Here is a 22,451-nt window from a genome sequence, read left to right as displayed (position 1 = left end):
GGTGGCTCTGGTGGTCATCTTTTCTCATATGTTGGCTGGGTCTAAGCCTAGACTTGGCTGTGAGTGCTCAGGTGCTGTAGAGGGGCCTCTTAGCGACAGCCTATTTCCTTCTGAGTTAGCACCAAACCCAAGGTTCTTAGTCAGGTGACCGTGAAGTCCCGCCACCATGTTTTTCTCTCAAGGTGGCTGCGCCTCAGGTACGAAGTATTTCAGTGATGGGTGAAGTCAGGTTTCTTCTACCCAGTTCTTCCTTTTTGCTTACACCTGTGGGAGAGCATCCTCGACCTTGGCACAGAAGAACAAACCAAAGCACCACAAGCCTATGTCCTATCACCACGATTCGTTGCTACCACAGCATTGCTCAAGCCAGACTCCTAAGCTGTTTCATTTCAGGCCGGCATTCTCACGCTCAGCTGTGTTTGCATGTGGAGTTGAAGTTCACTTAAGGTGTGGTGTCAAGAGAACCCAAGGGCTTGTCTGTTGCTCCTTGATTAAGGCTTCAGGGCGTCAACAGTCAGGTCAGTGGCTGGAAGACTTGGGGGGAGGGCAAAGGAAAGTCTCCCTTTGGGTCATTTGCAAGATGAAATTCTAGAAATCTGGCTTTGGAAAAATAGTTACATGTGTGCATGTGTAACCAAGGGGACACCTCTCAGGAGCCTGTTCTTTTCTTGTGTCTGAGGCAAAGTCTCGTGTCTCTATGTTGTATATACTACCATGTACCCTAGGCTGGCTGGTTCATGAAACAAGCCAATTTTCCTGTCTCCACTTCTCAACATGCCGTAGGGATGCTGGGATTCCGGATGCACACCTCTGCACCTGCATTTTCACATAGGTTTTGGGGATTGAACTCAGGTCATTAGGCTTCTGAGTTCATCTTTGTGTATGAAGTGGAGAATCATTTGCCATGTGCCTGTTCAGATTGTTTCAGCACAGTCATTGAGAGGACCCTTCTCTCTCCATTGAAGTCTTTAACCCATTGTTGAGGTTGTGTCCTCTTTGTCTTGTGTCATAACCATCCAGGCCTGGTTGGCACTTGCCTGAAATCCCAACACCCAGGAGGCAGAACTGGGAGGATTGCAAATTCAAGACCAGTTTGGACTAGAGAGTTTCAAACAAAACTAAACCTCACAATCAGAATACAGCATTGAGCCATCTAATTAGACCACTGTGCTTTGAGATGACAAGTTTGTGAGATTGTCCCCTTCTATGCTTGGGAGGGGGCCCTGAGGGCACCTGGGAGATGAACTGTTACTGCATGTAATTCAAAAAGCAGGGTGCTATGATTTTGGCTTGGAGTAAATCCAAGAGGATTGTACCATTTGGATGTCAAATACTAAGAGAATGATAATTGGACCCTCAAGGTGACTCATTGGTTAAAGGCTCTTGCCTCGGAGCCTGATGGACCTAAGTTGGATCCTTGGGACCCACATGGTGGAAGGAGAGCATGGAATCCTGAAAGCTGCCCTTTGAGTCCCACGTGCCTGCTGTGACACGATCTTCCCCCCAACCCCCATGACATTGGCTTTAAAAGTAAGAAGAGAAGGGGTTGGAGAGATGGCTTAGCAGTCAAGAGAACTGACTATTTTCCCAGAGAACCCAGGTTTTATTCCCAGCACAAGGATCTGACAGCCCCAGGCTCATCTGACTCCTGCAGGCACCAGGCACACACTCGGGTCACAGACATATATGCAGGCAGAACTCTCATTTACATAAATATATATTTAAAAAAAAGAAGAAAAGGGGATAACTTTTTCTTTTCTCTCTTTCTGTTTTTGTGGTGTGTATGTGTGTGTGCTTATGTGTGTGTCTGCCCTTACATGTACATGCAAAGGACAGAGTGGGAGATTTCAGGAGCCTTCAATTTTATGTGTTATGGGTGTTTTGCCTACATGCATGTCTATGTGCCACACACATGCCTGGTTATGGTAGGCATGAAGAGGCCAGAAGAAGGCATTGGATCTCCTGGAACTAGGGTTACAAATAGCTACCTTATGGAGGCTGGGAATGAGATCTGGGTCCTTTGAAAGAGCAGCCATTGCTCTTAACTACTGAGGAATCTTTCCAGCCCTTACTATCTATCTATCTATCTATCTATACTAGGTCTTTCACTGAATCTGAAGCTTGATGGCTTGTTTGTTTTCTTTGGAACTAGGCTGGACAGCAAGCTCACAGGATCAGCCTCGCAACACTGGAGTTACCATGACCATGCCTGGTTTTTATATAGGGGTTAGGGATTCGAACTTTGGTCCTTTCGCTTTTGCCTTAAGTACTTGTGATGGCTGTTCTTGGTCATCAACTTGACTACATCTGGAATAGATATCACAGGGACTAAAACCACAAATCACTGGGTATACTGTGAGGGATCTGCAGTTAATTCTAGATGTAGTCAAACTGACAACCAGCAATAGCTGGCATGATACTTATCTCACTGAGACATCCCTCCTATCCTAGCTTCTTCATGGCCACTACTTCTGCTCACCAGTGAGGCTAAAAGCAGACGGAGTCCTTTGTGTCCTTTATGCTGGCATTTTTATAGTCAGATAAGCATCAGACACTGTTCCATGGACTTCAAATGTTTCAGTGCGTTTGAGCTACCCAGCAGCTCTATTATTCCTGGTTTGTAGAAGAGGAGACTAAGAGAAGGATTAAGTAAGTGGTCCAAGGTCACAGAGTTAGTAGGTGATGGGGTGAGGATGTAAATGGAATCTCTCTGGCTTCAGAGCCCATGCTGCCTCTGCTGTGACATCTTTATTTGAATAAAACAAGGTTGCTTCGTCTCTGGGGCAACATTGTGCTCAAGTGCTTGATTTTGGGATAGGTTGAACTATGCAGTTCACTGGTCAAATCTGGGCCATGATTTGTCTTTATAAAGTTTTATTGACACACAATTATTTCAGCCTACTTAGGCATAGCCTCTGGCTGCTTAAACTCTATAAAGCCCAAAGTACTTCCTTTTGGGTTCCTTAAGAAAATGTGTTTGGTATTTGATGGCAATTGGATAAGATGAGAAGGGAGGAGAGGCTAACATCTTAGAGGGAAGAGAATGGAGACAAAGGGATTAAAGGGTGGAAGTTAGCAGAAACCATACTAGGAGGAAACAACCTAAGAAAGGAATAGAGGTTGTTATGTTAGTTGTAATGATGCCTGATTTTATTTTATTTTAATTTTTTTAATAAAAAAGTGTATTTACTTAGAAGCATTCAGAATGTCAACAAAACAGTTGCATTTTTATTTTTTTTGCAATTACAGAGTGGTATTCAGTTAGCAGAACAACAATTATCTTCATATAAGCTGCACCAGAGACAATTGAAGATGAAAAAATAAAACCCAAAAAGAAAACCAAAAGGAAAAATAGAACAAAAGCCAAAACCAAACTACTGTACCCATATATAACTAATTTGTGCTGTGCACCAACAAGATCCTGTTTTAAATTTCTATGCCAATTTACAACCCCCAGACTGTTCCAGGCAAGGTTAGTGGCTACTAAAAATACCACCAGGACAGGGCTATCTAAAGACACATTCAGTAGTATGTTAACTATACCAATAAAAGACACTACAGTTTAAAAACAAATCTTACACAGCCTTACATTTCAATTTTTTTCTTTAAAAGGAATGAGTTTTTTCCCGGGCTGGGGGGGTTTCTTAAATGCTTTATAGAGCCTGATTTTATTTAAAGATTTAATTTTTTATGCAAGGGCACAGATAAATGCACAAACAGTGACCATATTGAGTCTGGGGGGAAAGAGTGTGCTATAGGAGCAAACTGAAGGGACTTCAAGTCTATACTAGGAGCGGTGTTGTGTGTGTATGTGAGTGGTAGAGATCTGAGAAACTTAAGGAAAAGATGTCAGGCTGAGAATCAAAGATCCACTAGACAATATGGCCCTGACTAAGACACTAACTTGGATCGTTTTGGGAATGTCTAGTCATCAGTTCTGAGGTGTTGAAGGAAACCCTAGGCTCAGAGAAGCAAGATTTATTTATTTTTTTTTTAAGGAGTTATCAGAAAAGTCGAAGAGGCCATGCTTTTTAAGCCTATCCTATCAGGGCAGCTGAGAGAGCTCTCTAGACCAGTGCAGTTCAATATGGAAGCCACCGACTGATTTAACTCCTTCCTGGTAGTTCTTAAGTCCTTGGAATGTGGCTACTTCAAGTTGAGACATGATGTGTGAGTAGCATGCAGACTTGATTTCAAAGAAAAATAAATGTAACCCTCTCTCGTTTAAAGGTATAAATGGTACTTAATTTATTTTTAATCTATAGGGTCAAATTAAAGATTATTAAAACTAATTTCATTTTCTTTTTTTTTTAAATTTTTTATGCTTTTCTCTGTGTGATGCTTGGATTAAATACAGGTTCTTTTTTTAATGCATAGACTGAATATTTAACAGTTTGGCAAGCTGTATTTTTTAAGTATAAGATCTTGAAGTATTTGTAGTTGACTTGAATTGATCAGAAGTTACTGAGATCCTGACATAGCATTTATCAATCAAAATGCAGCAAATACTAAGTAGATACTGGAGATAGAATGAAGACAGTAAAGCTATCTTCAGATAGTAATAACTTTTTGTTTTGTTTTGTTGTGTTTTGGTTGTTTTTCAAGACAGGGTTTCTCTGTGTAGCCCTGGCTGTCCTGGAACTCACTCTGTAGACCAGGCTGGCCTCGAACTCAGAAATCCTCCTGCCTCTGCCTCCCAAGTGCTGGGATTAAAGGCGTGCGCCACCACGCCCGGCTAAATACAGATTCTTATGAATACTAGGCAACTGATCTATCACTGAGCTATATCCAAGCCCACCTTTTTTACTTTTGGTATCTATCTGAATTTCTTTTCCTTTTTTTCCTGTACTGGGGATTGAACCCAAGGCCTGTACATGGTAGCAAATGCTTTGCCATTAAGTTACACCCTCAGACACTAGTATACATTTTTTTTGCTTTTATTTTATTTTATTTTATTTTATTTTATTTTATGTGTACAGATGCGTTGGCTGAATCTATGTCTGTGTACCACTTATATGCCTGGTGCCTGCAGAGGTTAGAAGAGGGGTGTTACAGATGACTGTGAGCCACCACGTGAGTGCTGGGAATCGAACCTGTGTCCTCTAGAAGAGCAGTCATCTCTCCAGTTCTCTCTAATGTACATTTTAAAACACATATACTACTATTTTAGATTTATTGATATTTTGTTTGTATATACGTGTGTGGACTCTGCATGCTCCTGGTGCCTACAGAGGGCACTGGAGCCCCTGGGACTGGAGTTATAGATGTGAGTTGCCACATGGATGCTGGGACTTAAACCTAGGTCCTCTGAATGAGCAGGTAATGCTCTTGACTACTGACCCATCTCTTCAGCTCGCTAAAATTTAAACTACACTCGTGGTTCACAATTTTTGGTGCAGTGAGCAGTACTTTCCAGGCCTTGGCCATTAACTACTACGATCCTGAAGGTAATTGGCACAGATATAGCAAACAACATTACAGGCAGTCAATTTTGCACCTGTGCCAAATTGAATTCTTCAAAGTATGACAAAGCCTTTTCTTCCACTGATAGGTAGTATATGCACCTTGAAGGTGTGCTAATGAAGAATGCAGGTGCTCCTCAAAGCCTTTGTCATCACAGCTGAGATTAATTACAGGGCTCATCCCTCGGGGTGTTTCTGATAAGCTAAAGCTGGCACACAGTGAAGGCCACGCTTGGAATTTTCCTTTGGCTGAGAACTTGTGGATCATAGGTTTCATAGCTGGACTGCTGCTTGGTTCCCTCCTTGGAAGCTTGCATGATGCCTTCTGGTATCATGAAAACTAATCCTCAGAGATGGGACTTTCAGGTCCAATACAGCTCAGGTCCTCTGGGTCCTGTGTATGTGGTTGTCATCAGTAACAGGGACTCACCTTCTACCTCTGAGGGGAAACCAAGGGCAACAGCAATATCTATAATGCTTTGGGAGTTCTTGGATAATCCTGACAACCACAGGAAGGAAGCTGCCTTTGTCAGCCCAGATGTGACATTTTTATTTAAATCACATATGATATATATATATATATATATATGCATATGAGTGTATTTTATTGTTGTTTTATTTTTTCCTATGTGTAGCCCTGGCTGTCCTGGAATTCACTATGTAGACCAGGCTGGTCTTGAACTCAGGAATTCATCTACCTCTGCCTCCCAAGTGCTTATATATAATATATATTATATATTAAATTGTATCTAACATGTCACGTGTATGTGTGTTTGTGTGTGTGTGTGCTCTCTTGGAAATTGAGTGTGGTAGCATAGAGAGCAGTATGTTAGCCAAGTGTTATGGAAGAAGACCCAACATACATAACTATAGATGGCTTTTGTCCAAGTTTAAGAACCATAATAGATGCTCAGCATTGACAAAATTCCAGGTTTGGTCTCCACCAATGCATACTGGGAGTGACAGTGCAAATCTGTACTCCCAATGCTTGGGAGGTGGAGGCAGGCAGATCTGAAGTTCAAAGTCATCTTTGGATACATTCTAGGAGCAAGTTTAAGGTCATTCTGGGATACACGAGACCCTATTTGAAAAAAAAAATATGGTGAACCAACTTTGGTTAAGTGTGAGTGTGGCAACTGAGGCTCTAAGAGATTACCCATGCGGCTTCATAGGGAGGAAATGGTAGAGCTAGGTTCTGAACTCAGGTGGTCAAACTCTAAAGCTTGTGTGATTCTTTGATCACCCTTCAGTTTCTAAATAAAGTAGCTAATTATAAGTCAGGAAACAGGGAAGCCAGGCTTCCCTGGCTCCAGGGAAAACTTATGGGTGAATGTGACCATCAGTAAGCTTGTCGCACTGTGTCCACAGTTGTGTCCTGAGCAGCCCAGTTAAGGCTAGCTCCTTCTGCAGAAGTTTCCTATCTCAAAAAAACTTGATGATAGCTGGGCATGGTGGTGCACACCTTTAATTACAGTACTTGGGAGGCAGAGGCAGGCAGATTCCTGAGTTGCAGGACAGCCAGGACTACACAGAGGGACATACACACGGACATACACATATACATACACAAACACCAACAACTCCCTGCCCCTCCAAAGCCCCTGCAACTTGATGAATGTTTAAGAGCCTCAGACTAGCTGGGCGGTGGTGGTGCATACCTTTAATCCCAGCACTTGGGAGGTAGAGGCAGGCAGATTTCTGAGTTTGAGACCAGCCTGGTCTACAAAGTGAATTCCAGGACAGCCAGGGCTATACAGAGAAACCCTGTCTCAAAAAACAAAAATAAATAAATCAATAATAGCCTCAGACCTATGATGAACAACTCTGGGAGGAGGGCCTAGATGTCTCTACTTTAAAGACATTTTCAAGTAAATGGAAGGACCATTGCTTTGTAAAATGATATGCATAGTCCCTGATTTAAGATCTGATTAGGAACTTGGACTTCCAGATAGATCTTGGGAGACAGTGGAGAGTTTACTTAAGCCATGTTGAAGGAGTGAGCTTGATCTTGGGGTTCCTTAGGTAACACTATCAGTTGTACACTGACTTCTAAATGCCTCCTCAGCCTTTAGATTGAGTTCGTCTCAGGTAAAGGGATGAATGCAGCTGCAAGCAGATAATGAGGGGGAAATTACAGGAAAGCCAATCCCTGATTCTCTCCTTCTTCCTCCTTTTAGCCCGTCAGTGTTATGATGTATCCAGCTGGTCCAGGATCCGGTGACTCCCCAGAGGGCTTCTCCGAACAGCCAAGGCTTCAGCCACAAATTGGAAATGGCACAGCTCAGACACTGGGTACTGGAACTGGGTGTACTATGTAGTCTTTCCTTCCTTTAGATCATGGTTGGGGCAGGGGACTGAAGGTAGTAGACAGGGGAAGAGAAATTCAAAGAGGTCTTTTATTAACATAGACTTGATCAGGAACTGGCCTTCTTTAAGCAACACATACTTTATTCATCATTAGTCCCTTCTGCATGACTGGTTATGTATGTATGTCTCTAGCTATGTATCTATGTATCCAAGTATTTATCTATCTATCTATACTATGTATGTATGTGTCTATGTATATGTATGTATGTATCCTATGTATGTATCTATCTGGCTATCTATCTATACTATGCATGTATTTATATATGTATCTATCTGGCTATCTATCTATACTATGTATGTATTTATATATGTATCTATCTGGCTATCTATCTATCTATACTATGCATATATTTATATATGTATCTATCTGGCTATCTATCTATACTATGTATGTATTTATATATGTATCTATCTGGCTATCTATCTATACTATGCATATATTTATATATGTATCTATCTGGCTATCTATATATACTATGTATGTATTTATATATGTATCTATCTGGCTATCTATCTATACTATGTATGTATGTATCCATACGGTCTCAGTATGTAGCCCTGGCTCAGCATGAACCCCACAGAGCTCCACTCAGTCTCCAGAGTACTAGGATTAAAGGTGTGATCTGCCATGCCCAGCTTTAGTTTTGTATTGCTGTGAGAAAACACCATGACCACTGCCATTCTTACAAGAAAGCGTTTATTTGAAGCTTACAGTTCCCGAGGTGAGTCCATGATGGCAGAGTAGAGGCAGCAGGCAGCAGGCATGTGGATAAACGGAAGCCAAGAGCTGAAGGTTCATATCTCAAGCTGTAAACAGCAAAGAGAACTGAGAATAGCGAGTCTTTCAAAACCTCAAAGTCAGCCCCCAGTGACACTTCTCCAGCAAGGCCACACAGCCTAATCCTTCCCAAAGGGCCACTCACTAGGAACCAAGTATTAGCAGATGGGAACCATTTTACTCAAACTACCACACTGATTTAGTATTAGGTACAATAGAGATACAGGGCAAACACACCACCAATCAGACTTGGTTCCTGGTATTGAGGAGTCCTTCCCTTCCTCCCAGTGGGCCACACCATTTTTACCTCATGGCAAACAAGCCACCTAACTATTCAGTCTTGGTCCCTATCTTGTGCAGTCCTTTCTCCTTTCCTCCATTTTTCCCTCCCTTCCAATGGGACCCTCTCTTTCCCCATAGCCCATTTGGAACAGGTGAAGTAAGTAAAAATCATATGTACTCGAAGCAGGGAAGACTCCGTTTGTGACCTAGAATCTGAGCTCCGGAGGAGGAAAGGCTGGGAGAGGTGAGAATGAGGAAGAAGCATATTCCTGAACTCTTGGCTCAGAAGGGCTAATTCCCGAAGCTATGGTCAGCAGAAGTCTTCGCGGAAAGTCTCTTTGTATTAGAGATGAAGAAAGGGTCAAAAAGGGGATATAATGGCCCTGAGGTAGACCCCTAGTTAGTGGCAAAATTGGGAATAAAACAGTGGTCTCTTAATGATACTTTAGAGACTCCTTACGAGCCCCTTAATATTTTTATTATTTATATCTTTGAACTTTTAAAGTTAGCATAGAGAGTTTCATGCTAGGCTGTTCTGTTGCCACAGAAGCCGGTGCCTTCAAACGCAGCCCCTCCCTTTGCAACCCGCTCCCTTTCTCTTGTTCCCAATAAAGTTGTTGCTGAAACGCCAGCCTGGGGCGGGGCCTGGGCGGTGAGGAGGCGGAGCCTAGGTTGCTCAAGGCCGAGCCTTGCTAGCGTGGGGCGGGGCCTCGGTGGCGCGGGGCGGGGTCGAACAGAGGAGACCGGTGTGCGGCAGTGTGGAGGGGCGGCGGCGCGGCCAGGCTGCCGGCCATGATCGCGTCGTGCCTGTATTACCTGCTGCTGCCGGCCGCGCGCCTCTTCCGCTTTCTCTCAGGTACCGGCCTTGCGCCCCGATGGGCGGGAGCCCGGGCTGCCCCTGTTGAGCTCCACGGACCCTGGGGCGGAGCGTGAGGCCTCAGGACCGCAGTCCTCTGCTAGAGGCAAAGTGTGAGGCGGTCCGCGGGCGGTCCTGGCCCCACGAGGCTGGGGTTGGCGGGCGACTCTCGTGGGCAGTCCCTCCTCACGCTGTGGTCTGGTGACGTCGGGCCACGGTTAACGTGGACCCAGGGCTGGGGAAGGGGGCGTCCTCCTTGGCTGTGGCGGCGGTCCTGGGGCAGGCTGAAATACTCCGGGGAGTCGGGAGCGGTGGCAACCCAGGACAGGCGAGGACCGGACTTCTCGGCGGGTAGAGTTAGGGACGGGTGTGCCTTTAGGCGGGTGGGCTCACTCCTCACAGGTTTTTTCTCTTTTTACTGCGGTCAGGCATTTGCTGTCCTCTTCGAGCCGATTCTAGTTGAAAAACAGCCACGCTCAGAAGCTAGACGCGTTTAAAACCTCTGTGTTTGGAGCAAGTGTTTAGAGCGAGCTGTGATAGGCTGATGCTTTAGTGAGGGGGTTGGTTGTTACTTCTGCGCAATCAGCCTTCGCTCTGCTTTTGAAATCCATAGGCTTGCTTTCACACAAGCCCAGTTTTAATCGGGGGGGGGGGGGGTTCCACAGAATCCCCAGACTTTTCTCCTGTAACTTAGGGGCACTACCAAGAAGGGTTTTCTTTCTTTCTTTTTTTTTTTTTTTTTTGAAATAGGACGCCCAACTGCACCCTGTGCTTTGTCTTTCTGGAACTGCACTGTCTCGGAGATGGATACTGTATTTTTATATCAAACATTATTATTATTATTATTATTATTATTATTATTACTGTGTTGCCGCTAGCCTGCCAGCTTCAATAGAGCAGGGCCTTGCCCATTTGTTCGCGATATCTTATGCAAACACAGGGCTTGCTGGCAGTCGTGGGTCTCCCAGAGGGCTCCAGAAGGCCTTCGGTGTCTTATGTTTCTCAGGAATGGGAAGTCCTAGAGAAGTCACTGTGTTCCGAGTACTCAGCATAGTCCTTTAATTTTGTGGCTATCTAGTGACCACAATGGCAATCTGTTAGCTCACAGGTTTCCCAGTTCGTAAGATTCTAGAGATTCTAGAGGAGCCCTCCAATCCACATGTTATGAAGAGACAGTTCTATTAATTTTGTGTATTTGGTATTTTGTAAGAGATTTGTTTAGTAAAAACCATCTCCACCAATATTATCTGCTGAATTTGAAAGTGAGGGGCTTTATGCCTCTCAGGAAGCTCTTCTGGCATGTGTTAATATGGTTCAAGGGTCAGACGATTAGTAAGCTCTTGACTAAGTCCCAGCAACCCAGCCTGTTAGTTGAGAGCATTCTTGACATGTTAGAGCAGAGCATTTACTGTGAGTCTGTCCTGTGCACTGTAGGATGCTTGGTGGTACCCCAACAGTCGTAGTGCCTCAGCAGCTCTGGCCATTACTGTTCCCTTAGGGCAAAAGTCTGCCTCTCTCACCTAGTTGGAAAATACTGATTTAATTTTTAAAAGATTGATTTGTTGTTCTCTGTGTGCACAGAATGTGTGTATGTATGTGGTGGTGAACTAGCCAGGGCATGTGTGTGGAAGTCAAAGGACAACCTTTGTGGATTTAGTTCCTTCAGCCTTTGTGGCAAGTACTTTTCCTTGCTGAGCCATCTTGCTGGCCCAGATTTACCAAAATTTACTGACTTAGAGAAACATAAATTAATATAGGTCACAGATTGCCAATAAGATGAGTGTCTGGTGGTTGTGGGCTATCACTGTGTGCATGCCATTTGTCCTGGAATGTGAGTGAGTGCTCCCTGGTCTATGTGCATGTGTGAGGAGGAGGGGACTGACTTGCTGTCATCAAAACAGGTCTTTGAAGCTCTAATTTTAGAGCTCTCTGCCTGCTCTGTTGCCTATTGGCTGTCATTTGTGGATGCTATAGCATAGATGACAGCTGTCTTATAACTGTCAGTGGCTGGTACCCTTTAATTTATAGCCTCTGGTGTGTTAATGGAGCAAGAAAGCAGTGAGGTTTTTGAAAATGTTATGGGTGGGATGAACAGCTCTGGAAAGAAGCCTGGGGGGTCTGTTTAAAAAGTAAGTTGGTTTTAAGGCCCACTTTAGTAGTATTATTTTTGGAATGCTTTCATAAAGCTTATAGACCTGGAAAACTCTCAGGGGTTATCTCGTTCCAACTTCTCTGGTTCTCAAAGTCAAGAAGAGTAAGTCCGCCTGAAGGAACATCGTTTAGAGCCAGTTTTGTTAATTTTGTTATGAGTATAATTCTCGGTATTATTTCACAATTAAGTGTTAGTTCTAATGTAGTGCCGTTTTCAGGACTGGAGAATTGATGTTAAGAGTAGAGTTTTCAGGGCTGGAGAAATGGCTGAGTAGTTAAGAGCTCTGGTTGTTTTCCTAGGGGATTCAAGTGTGATCATTTCCCAACCCCCACATGGTAGCATACCATACTTTGTAACTCCAGGCCCAGGGCATCCAACAGCCTTCTCTGACCCCTGTAGTTACCAGGCATGCATGCGCGCACGTGCGAATGCATGCGCACACGCACACACTACACAGACATACATGTAGACAGAACACCCATACACTTAAAATAAGTTAAAAATTAAAAAGGAGTGTTTACCTCCAGGAAAAGAGATGAGGTTATATGTTCTGATCTGTGTTATAGATTATCTCTGGGATTAGTGTTCTTTCATTCTCCCATTGAAATTTATCAGGTCCCTGCCTTGCAAATTGGTTAATATTTGTAAAGCGATTACAACAGTGCCTGGCATATCACAAGCACTGCTGAGATGAGGTCCCAGGTGTTGAGTTGGGAGGCTGTGACCGTTCAATGCCCAGCAAGGTGGAGATGATCATGGTTCCCATGAGGCCTCTGTTCCAGCTGGAGAATACTGTGGAACGAGTTTTGCTATCTTCTTATAACCTGATATTTTGGCTTCCTTTCTAGATGCTTTCTTTACATGTCGAAAAAATGCCCTTCTGGCGAAGAGCTCATCCCCCCAGGTAGAGGGTAACTTTGCCATGGCCCCTCGGGGGCCTGACCAAGAAGAGTGTGAGGGCCTGCTGCAGCAGTGGCGAGAAGAAGGGTGGAACCAGACACTCTCAACTGCAAGCGAGGGTCCCCTTGCAGATAAGGGACTAGCTGAGAGCAGCCTGGCCCTCCTGATGGATAATTCTGGAGAACAGGATGCTGCCTCGGAGGACAAGTGGTCCAGCAGGCAGCTGAGTGACCTTCGGGCAGCAGAGAACCTGGACCAGCCTTTCCCTGAGGTGCTAGGGGAGGAGCCTCTGGCCGAGGTTGAGGGTCCTTTGTGGGCGGCTGTTCCGGTACAGACAGGGCCCCAGTATGCAGATTGTGCTGTTCTTCCAATGGGTGCGATGGCCGCAGAACAGTGGGAAGAGGACCCTGCAATGGTGGCCTGGAGCATAGCACCAGAGCCTATGCCCCAGGAGGAGACTTCCATGTGGCCCTTTGAAGGCCTGGAACAGCTGCAGCCTCCCCCAATGGAAATACCTTATCATGGTGAGTCTGACAACCAGCATAGTGAGCCCAGGTTGTGGGTCATCTAGAAAAGAGCTTGTAGTGGGGGGAGGGGTGTGTGTGTTCTGCTGTCACATTTAGTTTTTTCTGAGACCATTGCAGGCTCAGATATTGGCAGTGTCATCATGTCTGCCCTCATGTATCTACAGATGAAAAAGTCATAGTGCAGAGAGGGCTGGGACATGTCTAATGTCTTACAGTTAGGCAGTGAGATAACTGAGGCCCAACCTTAGTTCTGATGTTCAGTCTACCTTGTTGTACTACAGATGGGATACAGGGCTTTGTGGAGGCAGGGGTTCAGAGGTCTCAGGGCCTCCACTCTGCCTCAGGGAGAATAACTCTAGTTTTATTTACATTACATATATTGGGAGTCTATGAAGATGTGAAGAAAGTTCTGTGCCTTAAATAGGTTTGAAATCTACTCAGGTACCTAAGTCCAGAAGACTATTAATGACACCCCATGGCATGATTCCCCAGAGACTCATGGCTATATCATATGTGGGAGCTTGTTAGACTCCTAAGTATTCATGAGCATATGTGAGGAGGTAGGTAACCAGGGGACACAGTGATGGATAGGCCAAGATTGTCTCCAGCCCTGAGGCGTTTACTCTCAGCTCTGAAAAATGTTCTTAGATAGATGGGTGGCAGGGGCAATGGAGAAAGGAACCTGGGGCATGACGTGGTGACACTGTGTAGCAGTGGCTTGGCCACCGGATAACCTGCATGTCCTCTGGAGCTCCTCTCTTGACCCCTTTGCAGAAATCCTGTGGCGAGAATGGGAGGATTTCTCCACACAGCCAGATGCTCAGGGTCTGGAGGCAGGAGACGGCCCTCAGTTCCAGTTCACTCTGATGTCGTATAATATCCTGGCCCAGGACCTGATGCAGCAGAGCTCAGAGCTCTATCTGCATTGCCATCCAGACATCCTCAACTGGAATTACCGCTTTGCCAACCTCATGCAGGAATTCCAGCACTGGGACCCGGATGTGAGTGAAGAGGGAGATGCGCCATCTTGCATAGGTGCAGACCTAGCCTGTTCTCTGACACTCGGAGAGAATGAGTTCCTATTCCATAGCTATCCAGATGATGCCAGCTGTGCCAGATGAGCTAAGATTATCTTTGGCTCTGTAGATGACAGGTTTGAGCTTGCCTGCCCTGGAGTCAAGCATTTTGGGCAGATGCCAAGACGATTCTCCAGAGTGTACACTTTCCAGCACTCTTGTGCAGAGATTGACAGGGTGGGGAAATCTAATATGCATGTCTTGGCCACTTCAAGCTTCAGTCTGGGCCTGTGCTTGCTGCTGCTGGTGGCTGGCTAGCTGGGAAGTCAGCTCTGTGGGAAGTCTCACTATGACCCTCAATCTGGTCTGGGGGCCTGCTCTTAGGGAGTAGGAGTCATATTGTTCTGGACCTCTGGAGTGATTGGTTCCTTTGTCAATTCCCCAGATCCTGTGTCTTCAGGAAGTCCAGGAAGACCATTACTGGGAGCAGCTGGAGCCCTCTCTGCGGATGATGGGTACTACAGCTCCCCACAGCATGCCTGCCAGCCCCTCTTCCTCCAGCCCTGCAGTCACCTGAAGAGTCTATCTCTTCTTTGTGTCCTAGTAAACCATCAGCCCTGCCTGTGGGCTAGTTCCTTTTGTGTGTGTGTGTGCATGTGTGTGAGGAGGTAGAGTTCTAGGTTTTTAAACCTTTGAAGTAACCAACTCCATGAACTCTGTGAGGCTCCATGTTATTGATCCCATTTTACAGATGAGAAACAGGTTCCAAAAGTTGCTGTGACTTGCTCAAAACCCCCAAACTACAAGGCTAGAAGGTTGTGGAGCCAGGACTTCTGCTTACATGATTCTAGACCCAAGGGACTAGGGACTGGGGAAGCTACTAGGATTAGCTTGGATTACAGGATTACAGGACCACTGGATTACAGGACCTCCCATTTGGAGCCAGTTTTGCCTCTGGTGACAAGCCTCTGTACTTTCATGTTTGTCGCCTGTACCCTTTCCTTGTTCCTTCCCCTTCTTGTCCCTCAGGCTCTGGCTGTAGTTGTAAGGGAATCTCTGCAGAGCCTCAGAGGTGGCAAGGGCCCTCTCATGGGTTCCCAGGATTTGGTTCCTTAGGCTCAGACCCTTTGTGGTGCTGCAGTGGTTGGAAGGAATGAAGGCTTCCCTGACTCTGACCCACTCCATGGTGACATTTCCTTACAGGCTTCACCTGTTTTTACAAGAGGAGGACTGGGTGTAAAACGGATGGCTGCGCTGTGTGCTACAAGCCCACCAGGTTCCGTCTGCTCTGTGCCAGCCCTGTGGAGTACTTCCGGCCTGGGTTGGAGCTCCTCAATCGGGACAATGTGGGCTTAGTGTTGCTGCTGCAGCCGCTAGTGCCAGAAGGTCTGGGGCAAGTCTCAGTGGCTCCCCTGTGTGTGGCAAATACCCATGTCCTGTACAACCCGCGTCGGGGTGATGTCAAGCTGGCCCAGATGGCCATTCTTCTGGCCGAGGTGGACAAGGTGGCCAGGTTGTCAGATGGCAGCCACTGCCCCATCATCCTGTGTGGGGACCTGAATTCTGTCCCTGACTCACCTCTCTACAACTTCATCAGGGATGGAGAGCTCCAGTACAATGGCATGCCAGCCTGGAAGGTGAAATGGGACAGCTGCGGTGGGGTGGAGGTGTGGGCTAGGGAGAGAGCTGGGTGTCGCTGCTTCTGTGGCAAGGGACTGTTTGGCTCCCTCCTCCTCCTGCTGCTGCTGCTGCTGAATGGCTGTGTCTGCTCTTGGCGATTAGCAGCACATGAATACCTCGGGCACACTCAGCAGCTTCCCATTTGTACCAGGTTTTAGTTTGCAAGCGATTCCTCTGAGTTATTTAACAATTAAGAGAAAGTACCCTTTTGTAACCTAAGTCCCATCGTCCCACATGGAGTGATGACTCTTCTAGTCAGTCTCTCAAGTCAGTCTCCGTGCAGTTATAGTATTTATGCTGCCAAATACTATCCCAGTTTACATTATTAAGCTCCTAGCTGGGTCTCAAGTACTGTTTTGAGCAGTTTACATATATCAACTATTGTATTTCCACTGTTTATATCATTAAATATTTTTAATAAGTACAGAAACTAAGGCAGAGAGGTGCTAAATAATTTTGTTTAAGTCATGCAGTTAGTGGGGGGGGGGCAAGAATTATAGCCAGGTGGCCTAGCCTCTAATACCATGCTGTGATCACCACAACACTCCTATATAAATCTCCGTATGTATGTTATAAACACAGCACAGTACTGTCTTTGTTTTGGGCTGTTTTTTTTTTTCTTTCAGCCAATAATTTACATTTGAATTTAATTTCTTGTAGCTGCCAAACATTGGTAGCATAGATAGCGCATAGTTTTATTGGCTTGTTTTGACTCTGTCTTATGTTGCTTAATCTCTGTTCCTGTTTTCATTTTTGCTTAATTTTTGGCAAGACACAATGGAGCAGGGACACAAAATGACTGAACCATCATTGAGTACTTGGGCTTTTCTTTCAGTGAGGTTACTTAAGTGCTGGTGATGTCCTGGTTGCCCAGAGCAAGGCATTAGCCTGCCCTAAAGGAGCTGTCTTCAAGGAGCTTGGACAGGAGAATTTGCTGAGTGCCTACCATGTGACAGGCAGGCAGGGTCAGGGATGGGCTGTGAGAACACTTGTTTTGCAACCAGATATCTTTGAATTCAGATCTCTGATCTGTCATCCTGGGCAGGTTATGGAACTTTCTCAGGCCCCCTCTGCTTCATCTGTATGCTGAGGGTATCGTGGGACCCATGGTAGATACTTTAGGATCATATGAAGTAATGCATGTGAGGTTTTTCTAGTGCCCTGTTCAAAGGGAACGGTTAGTAATCACTAGTGGTTTTTATTAGTGTAAGATTTTTAATTGTATATGGTATTAGTGTTCTTGGTAAATAATATTAACTTAAAGAACATGAAGTGACTTGTCCAAAGTCACAGCCTGTAAGTGGCCATTAATTCCTTTTTAAAGTATTTATTTATTAACTTTACATCCCAATATTAGCTCCACCTCTCCTCCCAGTACCCTGTCCCACAGATCTTACCCTCACTTCCCCCTCCTCTTCTCTGAGATAGGAGAGCCTCCCCCATTCCCCCAGCACACGAGTCACTGCAGGGCCAGGTGCCTTCTCTCCCACTGAGGCTGGACAAAGTGGCCCAGTTAGGGGAACAGGATCTACAGGCAGGCAGCAGATTCAGGGACAGCCCCCACTCCAGTTGTTGGGGGACCCACATGAAGACCAAGTTGCACATCTGCTACATATGTGCAGGGAGATGGCCCTTAATTCTAAGACTCTTACTTCAGATTGCATACTGAATGTTTATGCCCTTTGAGGGCAAGGGAATGGTGTCTATCACTAGTCTATCCCAGTGCCATACACATAGTTGGCATTCATATATTTGTTGTTAAGTGAAATAAAGGGGTTTTGCTGCCCACATGGAGACGTGCGGGTGACTGATGTTGCTGAATGTTTCCCCTACACGCTCTGTCAATTCCCAGGCTGCTCATGACTTTGGCAGAGGATGGTGACGTAGACACGGTAAAGTGCTTGCTTCATCTCCCATTTGGTTTTACCCTGTGTTTCCCCAATACCAGACTCAAGGTATTGACTTTGGTCTAGAAGATGCGGAGCTGAGGATGGCAGGATCAACCTGTGTGCATTACAGATTAAGATCTGCCGAGAGTTGGTCTCCCTTGTGCAGCACTGTGTACATGTTTCTGAGGCGAACCTCAGGACCACATGCTCTACAGCTCTGTTTGCCTTGACTTGGTCCCCACTCTGTTCACTGTTTCCTATCACGTGGACATTTATGTGTTTCTAGTGAGAAAGTAAAGTTATAATTAGTTCCTTATTGTTGCCTTCCCTGGAGATTAGTGGCTGGCTCATTCCATGTGTACAACTGTTGTCTGATTGCGTATGTTTGTATTTGTTCAAATGTCCCAAATCATGAGTCCTTTCCATTTTCTATCCTGGCTTCCTCATGCCCACCTGGCTTTCCTTTCCTTTTCTTTTTTTGGTAGGTTTCTGGACAGGAAGACTTCTCTCATCAGCTTTACCAGAGGAAGCTGCAGGCCCCACTGTGGCCCAGCTCCCTGGGCATCACTGACTGCTGTCAATATGTTACCTCCTGTCATCCCAAGAGATCAGGTAAGCAGGTTTTCTTCTTTGTGTTTTTTTGTTTTGTCTCTTTGCCTGGGTGCCTGTATGTGCACCCTGTATGTGCCTGGTGCCTGCACAGCCTAGAAGTCAGGTCCCTTGACACTCACACTAACAGATGGTTGTGGGCTGACATGTGGGTGCTAGAAACCAAACTTTGGCACTCTGTAAGAGTAGCTGGTGCTTTTCTGGGCAAGCCATCCTTCAGTGCTCACGTAGCACATTCTTTTTTGTTGTTGTCATCTTTTGACACAAGGTGTCTGTACATAGCACTAGCTGTCCTGAAACCCACTATGTAGACCAGGCTGGCTTGGATCTCAGAGCACTTGCCTCAGCTTCCGAAGTGCTGGGATTAAAAGCGTGTACCACCATGTTTGGCTCATATATTGCATTGTTGGTTTGCTGTATCTTCATGTTCATGTGGAGCAAACGCTTGCTCTTAATTATGAAAGTGTAATCTCCTTGATGTTCTTAGCATGTCCCCCTGTCTTCCTCATTGGGCTCTGTATGTCACCAAGTGAAACAGACAAGTTCCAGTTGCAGCTGTTGGAACAATGTCCCTGTCCTCAGATTCAGATCTCCTCTGCACTGTTGTGCTAGAGTGTTCTTGGCACTTCGGAGGTCTCAGCATGGGACTCCTGTGCCTTCCCTTTACCATATGGCATTTCCTGGTTTATAGAGAGACTGAAATATGGCCGAGACTTCCTACTACGATTCCGCTTCTGCGACCTCGCTTGTCAGCGACCAGTAGGACTGGTTCTCATGGAAGGAGTGACAGACACTAAGCCAGGTAACAGGAAGCCTGTTTTCTTGGCCCTTATCTTTCGTCACCGCTGATATTTGTAAGTTCTTGTTTGCTAGGCCTCTCTCCCTCTCTCAGAAGCGTTGTCTATTTATGTGTGTGAATGAGTACTGTGTGCATGCAGTGCCTGCAGAGGATGGAAGAGGGCATCGGATCCTCTGGAGCTGGAATAACAGGTGCTCGTGAGCTGCCTGATGTGGGTGCTGGGAACTGGATCTGTGTCCTCTTCAGGAGCAGCAAGTGCTTTTAGCCGCTGAGCCATCTCTCCATCTTGTTCCATGTCTCGTCTAAATGTACTCGTTGACCAGCTTCTGATAGTGAGTTTGGAGGAAGGAAGGTGAGCAGAGTCCATGCTTAGATGTATATTTTGCATCCAAGCACTGGACGGAGCACTGGACCATAAACCAAGAGCCCTGGGTTCTTGCCAGCTCTGGGAGTTTGAGTAGCAATTCACCTTTTGAGGCTTAGCTACTGTGTTTAGCGTTTGCAGGGGAGAAGGGAGAAGGTGCATATATCACAGGGCTTTGCAATTTGTGAGGTGAAGGGAGCCTCATCACAAGGAAACCTTGCTCCTATGGAGAGCTTCCGAGTACCTTTGGTGGCTTCACCTTCTGGTCTCTGACACCACTTTGAAGAAATAAGGAAGACGAGGAAAGCAAGCCAGAGACAAACACCATTTTTTACAAAACTAGTTCTGAAGCTGTGAACCACAGTGAGTTTGTAACGGACACAAGGGGAGATGGGCTAGCAGTGCCTGGGGAAATATGGGGAGTCTTACCTATAGGGGCTGAATAGATCTCAGAACAACAGTGTGCATTTCCCCAAGGTGAGGAACACCTTTTTTTTTTTCCCCCCCTGGTGCTTCAGCTGCTGTTTATTGACATTCAGGTGGGCACTATAGCAACAGGCCTGGAGACTGCAGAATACAAGGTGGAGAGTGGAGTGTCTGCAGTGACAGCAGTGGAGTGCACAAGGAGTGGGGAGGCCAGAGCTGTTGGGAAAGCAGGTCAGGGCCAGGGGCAAACATCATCTACACTGGGCCCCTGGGCCCCACGTCTTCAGCCCCTACTCTTGCTGTCTCCTGACTCCAGGCTAGGGCTGGGAATTCTCTGGACAACTTTCTACAGGAGCAAAACACAGAGATGCTGCTGCCCTTCTGTGATAAAGTCAGAGGGTTTCCAATCCTGTATTCCTCCTCCACCCCTGGCTCAAGTAGGGCGATGAATAATAGCTGGGCTCTATTGCATGTTTTAGAGGCATTAATTTTCCCTGGTGTCCCAGTCCACCAGCGCCACACTGTGGCCCAGAGTGGTCACTACAAGCATTGCTGGCCTAATGGAAAGGATAGGGGAAGGGAAGGGACAGAGGCTAGAAGAGGGGCTCCAGAGGGCCATCAAGGCACAGGCACTACGCGCATGGTGTTGGTGAATCCAGAGCCAGGGCGCCACCCGGTCAGCACAATGACCACATTTCCCTTCTGAAGAAGCCTCGGGCCTTGCCAACATCCATGGCCAAGTTTACACGAAGGTCAACATCCTCAACCCAGGCATTCAGTACGGCATCCTTACAAGCACAGGGAAGATGCCACAGTACAGACGGGCCTGGCAAGCAATCTGGGGATTGCATGTCACAGCAGTGATAGGAGCCCGAGGGCAGTGCCTGGCCACTTGGTGAGCACTCCTGCCAGATGTGGTGAGCATGATAATGGCCCTACTGCAGTACTTGAAGGAGGCCTCCACAGCACCCACAGCGGCAGCTTCTGTGGGGTCGCTGGTAATGGGTGCCAGGTGGCAGAGTTCCTCGAATAGCTGCAAGTGGTAGATGACAGCCTCTGCCTCTCGGGCAGTCAGGTGCTACATGCGAACAGCCTCCAGAGAGTCGTCCCCCTGGGCTGTTTCTCCAGGCAGCATGATGCAGTCTGCCCCATTCAGGACTGCATTGGCCACATCACTGCCTTTCAGCATGGGAGGGGCGTGGCTTCTTGATCATGCTCTCCCAGGGGAACACCTTTTGAGAGACCCCAAAACTTTTTTTTCCTCCACCAAGAGTGGAATGCATACATTGTGATAGAAAAACCTGTAGTTGGTTTTGCTCCTGAAAGGCAATGTATGGAGAATTATGCAGGGAATCAGGCCATGTTTTCAGTACACAGTGTGTTCATGTGTGTGAAGGGCAAAGGGGATTCTTTCAGAGCTGCAGAGAAGTGAAGACTGAAATGTTCCATACACAATCCTATGTTAAAAGTAAAATTATTATTTAGAACACATGCTGAATGTTTCCTATATCTAAATTTCCGATAAATAACTGGCATAGAATAATGTAGCTAACTTAAAGCTGGCCTTGCTCAAAGTAGTATTATGTAATCTATACTAAAATATACAAAGAAAGAAATACTTGAAAACCAGAAGGCAGGTGCTTAGAAAAGAAAGATAAGTAAAAGAGTGCTTCAAAGCTAAGCATTGGAGCATATGGAAAATATTATTTTTCCATGATTAGAATGATGAGTGGTTGCTGGGGAACTGTTGGCTATTGATAGCAAATGCTGGGAGAGGGAAGAGTCTGTGGTCCCCATGAGAGTGCCCAGGATCCAGTAGATGGTGGTAGACTTAGACACATTGTGGCAGCACTAAGTGGACTCAATGGTTTAAAAAAAAAACAAACCCACAAAACTGGGAGGGATTAGTGATGGGGAAGCATGTGGCATTGGAAGAGAGGGGCTCATAGGAAGTCCTCAAACAGTAGAAGTGATTATAAAATACTGCACCAGAAGATGAAAACTAAACTCTGGAGCTCAGACTGGAAGTGGAAGGCTGAGGTGTGCTAAGTAGTAGAGCATTTCCTTGGCATGTGGCCTTGGAGGAGATGATATGGACGTCTCAGGTAGGGCCAGCAACTCAGCTCTGAATTTTAAGATTACAGAATCCTGAAGTAGAGCAATAATAGCCCCTGTGGATAACTGTATTAAGAATAGATGATCTTACAACATGAGTGCTGTGCTTGAATGAAACATAAAAGTGCTGATTGCATTACCCAGGACCTTTAACCTATACACTGACAGCGCAGTAGAATTGTTCTGCCGGGCACGGTAGTGCTGAGGAGGGTTAGGGGGAAGAATGCGT

General features: G+C 46.0%; 1 protein-coding gene across 3 annotated transcripts in view; it reads left to right on the top strand.

Moving 5' to 3' along the window:
- Positions 1-40: 40 nt before the first annotated feature.
- The window catches only part of Angel1 (angel homolog 1), a 38,380-nt gene continuing 15,969 nt past the window's right edge, over positions 41-22,451 (top strand). The window contains exons 1-8 of one of the 3 annotated variants that reach the window (XM_021179281.3): positions 41-518; positions 7,640-7,754; positions 12,746-13,321; positions 14,099-14,325; positions 14,786-14,855; positions 15,544-15,977; positions 18,395-18,521; positions 19,210-19,320. In XM_021179281.3, the coding sequence (XP_021034940.1) occupies positions 7,652-7,754; positions 12,746-13,321; positions 14,099-14,325; positions 14,786-14,855; positions 15,544-15,977; positions 18,395-18,521; positions 19,210-19,320 (1,648 nt within the window). In that variant the 5' untranslated portion in view covers positions 41-518; positions 7,640-7,651. The other 2 variants (XM_021179282.2, XM_021179283.3) reach the window with 2 other exon arrangements.

This window comes from Mus caroli, unplaced genomic scaffold (genome assembly GCF_978045245.1).
Source record: "Mus caroli unplaced genomic scaffold, Mus_caroli_1 scaffold_14, whole genome shotgun sequence".
NCBI classification, from domain to species: domain Eukaryota; kingdom Metazoa; phylum Chordata; class Mammalia; order Rodentia; family Muridae; genus Mus; species Mus caroli.
This window is presented reverse-complemented; position numbering and strand designations above follow the sequence as displayed.